The sequence below is a fragment of the Diospyros lotus genome, chromosome 6, assembly GCF_014633365.1.
Source record: "Diospyros lotus cultivar Yz01 chromosome 6, ASM1463336v1, whole genome shotgun sequence".
In the NCBI taxonomy this organism is placed as follows: Eukaryota; Viridiplantae; Streptophyta; class Magnoliopsida; order Ericales; family Ebenaceae; genus Diospyros; species Diospyros lotus.
Window position 1 is genome coordinate 7,174,667 of NC_068343.1, and position 7,913 is coordinate 7,182,579.

A 7,913-nucleotide genomic window follows, 5' to 3' on the forward strand; every position below is an offset into this window, starting at 1 on the left:
AGCGTTGCCTTTCCAGAAAAATAAAAAAATAAAAAAGTATTTGTTGATTTTCCCGTAACTCCCTTAAAGTAATATTAAATTTACCGTATATTTCATGTCTTGGATTTATGGTTTTTCTAAGTTGTATTGATTATCTTTTTGTTTTTTAGAATACCACCGATTATTTTTTAGATTAATTATTATACATCATATATTTTTTTTGTTGATGAGTTAATTTTATTACAAAATTTAAAACATCTCCATAATTTAGAAAACAAAAAAACTTATGATCATTAATCAGAATAACTCCAGTAGAACACCAAATCCAGTGCCAACGCCAATTTGGTGTAAAACAACTCTCCAATAATACACCGTTTTTGCATTGGGCACAATCTAATCACCAAATTTGATGTTAAGTGAATAGTATAATACCAAATTTAGTGTCATATTATTAACCAACACCAATTTTTTTTTAATTTTTAATTTTGCCCTTTTTTGTATAATTTCAAAACAACTTATTTCTTTTATATCATTTATCACTTTTATTATATTTGTATATTTTGAATAATAATTAAAAATATAAATTAAATTATTATAAAAAATATATACCGATACAAATATTTTATTAAGATCTATAAAATGAGTATAATATTAAATATATTTTATAAATATCATGTTAATATAAAATGAACTAAGTTTGTTTATGTATATGAAAGTTTTTTATTTCAATAATTACTTGATAGGAAGAAAATATTTTAATGCAAAAACTCAATAATATAATAAAAAGTAATAATATTTTCATTAACTTAAATTAAAATACATAATGAAAATATAAAAAAAGTTTAAAATAAAATAACAACAACAACATGGCTTCAAAATAAAATGCTTTATATTCTTAATTATAAACTATCATTTAAAAATTCAATTGTTATCTTCTCAATTGAGATAAGGCATGATGAGATTGTTATTAGCATATGCATTTATTTCTGCTCCTTGTTTTGCATTAAACGCTTGGATTCGTACATAAATTATTATAGTTATATCAAGTTCATCTTTAGGATTTGAGGACAAAGATGAAGATGAAAAGGACATATGAGATTGATTGGTTTTAAAACTCATATGGAAGATAAATGTTAAATGAATTCTTTTAATTTTCGTGGAAGGTTGGTGATGAAATAAATAGTAGTGTGTTGCCTTTTATAATAGGAAAAAAAACTTAATAAAAGCTAAGTTATCATACATTGGATAAAAGTTAGATAGTATTACCTAGCAAAGTTAGTTATGAAATAAGTGGGAAAAAAATATGTGAATAAAAGAAGATGAGAAAATTAGTTGAAATATTAAATGAAAAAAATATTTATGGGAAAAATAGTTTGTTTGATTTAAAATATTAGTTGAAAAAATGAGATGAATAAATAATTAGGTGGATAAACAATTAGTTTGATAAAAGTTAGGTGAAAATAATTAATTAAAAAATTTGTAAAAAAATTAATTAGAATAATATATTTTGTAAACAAATTTAAAAAATTATGAGAGTAATTTTTAATTTTTTATAAAATGTGAGTAATTATTTTTATTAATATTATGATAAATTAAATAAATTAATTAATATTTATTTATAGAATATTTCTTAAAGATTATTTTTGCACCAATTTGGTGTTAGCATGTCTAGACAACACCAATTTGGTGTTGAAGAATTTGGTGTAAAATATTGTTGGACACTAAATTGGTGCTCAATTTAGTATCCAATGATGGAAATGCTTTTAGGTGACAAATTAAAAAAATATATTTTTAAATAATTCAAATTAATATGGAGAGAAGATAGAGATCGACTAAGATGGACATATTAAAACTGAAATCCAAATTTCTATGTATGAGTTCGTTGAGTTCTTTTATTAAATCAAAAACAAAATATTGAATTAGAGAGAGATTGATTTGAGTTCCTATTCAAACTTAAAACAGAGAGAGAGAGAGAGAGAAATATTATAATAGAGTACTTCATTGTCATGTCTACTAGTCACAACTCTTGCAAAATTCTTATGTGACCACATATTGTGAAAGCCTATGTGGATCACAAAGAGAAAAAAAAAAGAACTTTCATTTTGATCACAATAAAGAATTTTGTATTATTAATTAAGAAAAAATACAACTGCAATAAGGATTTTTGTGAAAACCCCCCACTAATACCAATGATCAAGGTTGCTGTGAGGGTCAAAATCCCATTCTAGCATTGCTCCCATCACAACCCCCTATTGATAAGGTTTTTCACAAAGAGATGGTGAGGAGAAAAGAAGAGAGAAACAAATGAAGATAAGAAAAATGGGGAAGAGAGAGGGAGAGAGAATTTAAAACAAAGATAAAATGATTAATTTATTTAGTCTATTAACAAGGAAGGACTTGAGTGGCATTTTAAAAAATACAACGTAGTTTATATAAATTTTTGTATGAAATTTACTCTTAAATTTAAGAAAAACTTACTTCTATATTTAAAAATTGCAATACTCTTCATACCATTTAAAAAATAAATAAATAATTATTTTAGTTTTTTTTATTTTACAAAAAATAAATAACTATTTTATTTTATTTTAAAAAATAAAATAACTATTTAAAAAATATTTGGGCGACAGAGATTTTTTATTTACTTTCATTAAGAGAGAAAGAAAGAAAAAATGAGAGAGCGAAAAGAGTACGATAAAAGTGAGTAAAGAAAATAAGAAGTAAAATGTGAACTTAATTATGCGGAATTAAAAAAAAATATATTGTTAGGTTATCTTAAGCAAGAGAAGGGAACACATTGTTGTCATTGGCAATGCCATTAACGTTGTTGAAGGAAAGAATGTGAGAGAGAGATAGAAAGAAAATAGAATGGGGGAGTTAAAAGGCCCAATCTTCAAATTTCTCCAAAGATTAAGACCCAGCCAACAATTCAATTTTCTTTTAACTTGTTATTTTAAAAAATTTACAGCAATCCATATTGCAGCATGATTAATCAAATTATCAAAAGATCCGAAACACATATAAAAAAAAAAAAAGAAGGCAAAAACCACAAACACTATACGACTCTGTCGAGACAAATCAAACAAATATACGACTAGACTTGCGTATTTCATTCACTACGGTGCAGGGTAGACCCCTTTACAGAAGAAATCAACATCAATGTAACTTAAAAGAAGAAAGAAGAAAAAGATATATACTTCCACCATATAACCCCCCCCCCCCCCCCCCCCCATTTGCTGATTTCATTTTCAGTCATATGAATGGAAAATCCATTAATCATAGATCTTGTTACACGAAATAAGAGTTGGGGGATGGAAGCCGATTGCAGCTTGCAGAGGCCCATCCGATTAGCTGCTTCTCATTGTCATAAATCACCATTTTATCTTGCATTGATATATCTGCATGCAGGATCAGTGACAGAGAATCACAGTTCTGTGGAGAAGAAGAGTTCTTACAATGAGCTTATTGTTTATGTTCATACCTCCAATAATGTTGTGATTTTGAAGCCCCACCTCTGTACCATTTAGAATTCCCAAGCAAACATTGCCTTTGGGCTGAAACAACAACTCTCTTAGTTTTGTGCATTCGAGTGTTTCACTTGCTAGCAAGAATTGACTTATTGATGATAGAACCATGGGCAAGGCTCTTACCGAGATGATGAGATACGATTCGGGGGGTAATTCAAACCGAGATCTAGATCTCAAGCCGTTTGAAAAGCTCAGCGCCAGTGGCTTGAAGTATTTTCTAACATCATGTATGCTTTTGAAGGGCTTTTTGCCTTTCCAGCACTCTGGGAGCGTCTGGTCATCTACGGCTTCTTTTAAGGGCTTTCCACTCAGTTCTTTCCTCAACTGAAAGCACAAACAGGATGAATGATGTTAGTTGAGCATCTCAGAATCTTTTTAGGACAAAAAGATCTATATTTCAGAGAATTTTGGTATTGTCATAGTAATCCAGGAATTGTGCGAATATCCATTACTTACAGAGCCTGGGTTCATGTTGTCATTGGAAGCAACGACGATATATGAAGATAACTACAAGAGGATGAAGAATACTGTAGACTCTTTCAAACTCACCAAAGAAATGAAAGTTTGATATGCCTGAGAATTGAGGTACGTGTAAGAACTGCCACTGTCAAAGTCTACAAGAAGCTTTTTCACTCCTGTCGCTTTTCCACCCAGAGTGAGCTCAGCAAATCCAGCAGAGTAATGCTTACTGAAACAAAAATGGGGTTCGGTTTGTTGTAGAAAAGTGGAAATATACTCATTTGAATTAGAAGCAGACTGAAATAATGAATAGAGAAGGGTCGTGTAAGAAGTATTACGGGTAATCACGTGACATTGATGTCCAGACGACGCGCGACGAATCATAAACACCTTCCCCAAAGAAAAGAAAACCTCCTCCTCTACCACTTAAACAGTGGCCAACTACATTCCTCACCGTGCCCTGATTACTTAGCTGTGACACAATACTAGAATTTCCCCTGCCAAGGCCTAGTACTCCATCTAAAGGAGGATAAGAGGAGGCCGCTGGGATCTGATCATACCCGCACCTGCACACGAGAACCACAAAATACATTGAAGATATCATGATTGTAGTTGCTTATAACTTTATATACACTTCTCTCTAAGTAATTGTAAAAGTACTTTCTAATTGGTGTTCTGCTGTCACGTTAATGAAGCCTTCATCCTTCTCTTTTTACGCAAAGTTTGCAATTTTCGCAATGGCTTTCTGCTAAACTACTCCAAAAGTTCTAGTGTTCTGAATCTAAAAGGAATACAGTTCAGAAGCAACTTAGATTAGCACATTCCCATGAACAAACTGAATTGGCCTTCAGAATTTTGTTAATATCATGTTCAATTTATGATGGCTTTGAGTGATTTATCCATGCAAGAATTTTTAAACAATTATCAGCACAACTGAAAATACAAGAGAAAGATTAATAAGATTAAGCATAATTTATACCAAAGATTGAAAGAATAAATTCAGATAACAGAAAACAAGGGGATGTTACCAACCCAATTGCAAGACGAGAACTAACACGTACTCCACTTGTGAGATTAAGGAACACAGAATCATTCACAAGCACACCAAGTGAAGAACCCCCATCCGCATACTCAACTTCATAATCACATTGCAGTGGATCATCGCATTGATAGTCTGGAGAAGAGTGCAAGGAAGCACACAAGGGATCCCTACAGGCCACCCGGTCTTTGCTTGGACGGTAGAGCGGGTGAGCCCCCTACATTGTAACAATACTTGATTCATCTCTACATATGTAATGACAATGCTTTACACACATACATTGCATAAGCATTAATTATACACCCTACCCTTTGCAATTACAATGGAACTATAATCAGCATCGATAAGAAAATGACTAGGATCAGACAATGTGAACAATGGTGTCTGATACAAACATTAGTTGGGTTGCATAAATTTGCAGTTGCCGGAAGATAGTAAAATGGTACAATGTACCTTAGTGCAACGAACACAAGGCGCGTCACACTGAAGCCAGGTGAGATCACTGCCTGTGTCAGGATCCAGAAAGTATGGCTTCGGCGGCTGCCCTACGTCCAGCTGAACATAATAAAATCTGGAGGAAAAAGAAAAGAACATAGAGTTCAATTACCCTGCGTTGTGTTTGTGAAAATACCCAACAAGAAACAGCGGCCGCAAGTTTTACAAGTCGGTGTTGAAACTTGAAACCCTCTACTAATATCACACTCACATATTCTCAAACACGTAGAGATCACTAGGAGCTGGGAATTTCAATTTTGTGATCAGTGCAATTATGGCCCGGCTTTCCAATTCCGGGATGAATTTAAAGAATGAAACGGAGTAACTGTTCAAGAGTGGAAGAAAATATCAAGAGAGAGATGAGATACTAATACCCATCGGGATAAACGTTGCCGTAGATTGGGAAAACAACGGAGGACCTAAGCGGATTCACGGCCGAAGAGCTTGACCCATAAAACATGGCCGACTTCTTCCACCACCTCTGCTGCTGCTGATGGGTATCAGAAGCGGACGTTGACACGGACAAACCAAAAAACACACCCATCAACGCCAACATAGCCATCCCCTTCTCTCCCCACATCTCTCTCACTCTCTTCTCAGTAAATTGAATTCAACTTATCCGCGTAAAACTTAAAACCGACCACCCAAGAACTCGGGTTGAAGTTGAATTTCTTGTCAGCTTCCTCAACAGTGAATTGAGGAAACCGTGTTATTCGTAGTGTGGGCCTCTCTCTCGGTTTTCTCTGAATGCGATGCAACTAGCCTTATATAACCCAGAAAACATGGGGCTATGGGTTTCCCTTGCTTGGCTCAGGTGGGTTTTGGATTCTCCGTCTGTCAGGGGTCCTTCCTTGCGACCTAGGAATTAGCACAGGTATCGATGCTTACATCTTTCTTCTGGGATGGGCTTAAGATGACATTTTCTCAGCTTATTAGAGTATGTGATTCCTTGTTAATGCGTGTGGCGCTTTCTTATCCTTTAGCTGCCTAATGAGGAGGGATGGACAATTGAACAGAAATTTTATACAAAACTGAATAAATAAATGAATAGATTAATTAGTGCGTTTCATTTATGCTGATTTGTTGGGGAAAGAAATTCGTGATAATCAATCATTTCCGCAACTAATGTAGTAGTAGAATTCTGTATCTAAAGCGTTTGACTGATAAGCACGTTATAATTGCAAAGGCCAAAGGGTGAATTTCTAGGAACTTTCTCGACTCTTGGCGGTCTCTTCAGACAATAAGACAGGAAACAAAGTCCAACGGCTGCTATGGCACTGGGCCATGCTCCACGGCGATGTGTCCAATTCAAATCAACAAAAGCTTTTTCCTTTTATATTACTTTACTCCTTTTTTTTTTTTTTTGTTCTTTATAATTTCTTCTATTATTTTTGTTTTTATAACTGCACGTTTTCAGCAATACTGGGTTTTTTAAATTTTATTATTATTGTCGTGGTTATATGAATTTTAAATTAAGATAATCTTTTTTAGACTTTCACCTCTTAAAAATATTGCAAAAAGAAAGACGATTTGATGTTAGAAGTGATAGGGTCTAGATTTAGCGGACAAACAAGAAATATATTAATTCAAATTACTTAATAAATAAATAGCAACGTTGTGAATTAATATTATAATCATAAGAAAAACAATTATTAAAAATAAATAAATTATTTCAAATAAAAAGGGCAACATTCTAACCATCAAAGAAAAGGAAAACCAGCAAACTTCTTCCTTATTAAGCGAAGAACAATTAATTTTAACTTTGGATTTATGAATTCTAAGACATCTATATTATTACTAACTAAGACGCGGTTCATCTCTTACTTATATACTTATTTTATATTATTTTTGTTAATATTGTGTGTCCTGATTCTAAATTTAGATGATATCTAGAGGCCTTATTTGAAAAGTATTAATTATATTTTTATATAAATTTATAAAAGTTAAGATTCTCTTTATTTATATTTTTTTTAATTAATTATATGAATAAGTTCTTAGATGTTCTGTCTGAAAATCTCATTCTCAAAGAGTTAAAATTGTGTAACAAGATTATCTGCTAATATAACTTCCTAAACTTTTAATAATTCTTAGATTTTTAAATAGGGACTCCTACTAATTGAATATGGACTAGCACATGGATTATTACCTTATTCGGTATGGGGATACCGATAAGAGGATGGTGTGTCACCTATCATATGACATAAAATACTACCAATAAACATTTGGGTGTTCGTTGAAGAACGATTAGTTGAATGTGACACCAATGACTGACCACGTGTTCTGGTAGATAATTATTGAGTTATCAGGTTACAATGGTGTATTGATCTTTAGACTTAAACTGACACTATTGTTTTGTGTGTTGGTGTGTGAGATTTGCTAATGAGTTGAACCATCTAATTGAGATGTGGGAACATTCA

At 32.4% G+C, this 7,913-nt stretch overlaps 1 protein-coding gene across 1 annotated transcript; it reads right to left on the reverse strand.

Moving 5' to 3' along the window:
• Nucleotides 1–2,990: 2,990 nt before the first annotated feature.
• On the reverse strand, nucleotides 2,991–6,554 carry LOC127803213 (aspartic proteinase Asp1). The gene is made up of 8 exons (XM_052339290.1): nucleotides 5,871–6,554; nucleotides 5,455–5,572; nucleotides 4,995–5,218; nucleotides 4,301–4,528; nucleotides 4,053–4,191; nucleotides 3,627–3,827; nucleotides 3,458–3,530; nucleotides 2,991–3,374 (listed from the first exon to the last, which is right to left on the reverse strand). The coding sequence occupies exons 1-8, from the start codon at nucleotides 6,074–6,076 to the stop codon at nucleotides 3,265–3,267; spliced, it is 1,299 nt and encodes a 432-aa protein (XP_052195250.1). The 5' UTR covers nucleotides 6,077–6,554; the 3' UTR covers nucleotides 2,991–3,264.
• Between the last annotated feature and the right edge of the window lie 1,359 nt (nucleotides 6,555–7,913).

What these genes read in the sequence shown, in the direction of transcription:
- LOC127803213 (XM_052339290.1), bottom strand. Translation starts at nt 6,076, where the DNA reads ATGTGGGGAGAGAAGGGGATGGCTATGTTGGCGTTGATGGGTGTGTTT. An exon ending in ATCAAACTTTCATTTCTTTG is followed by an intron (nt 3,828 to 4,052) that starts GTGAGTTTGAAA and finishes TTGTGCTTTCAG; the next exon opens with TTGAGGAAAGAACTGAGTGG. An exon ending in AATCGTATCTCATCATCTCG is followed by an intron (nt 3,531 to 3,626) that starts GTAAGAGCCTTG and finishes TTGTTGTTTCAG; the next exon opens with CCCAAAGGCAATGTTTGCTT.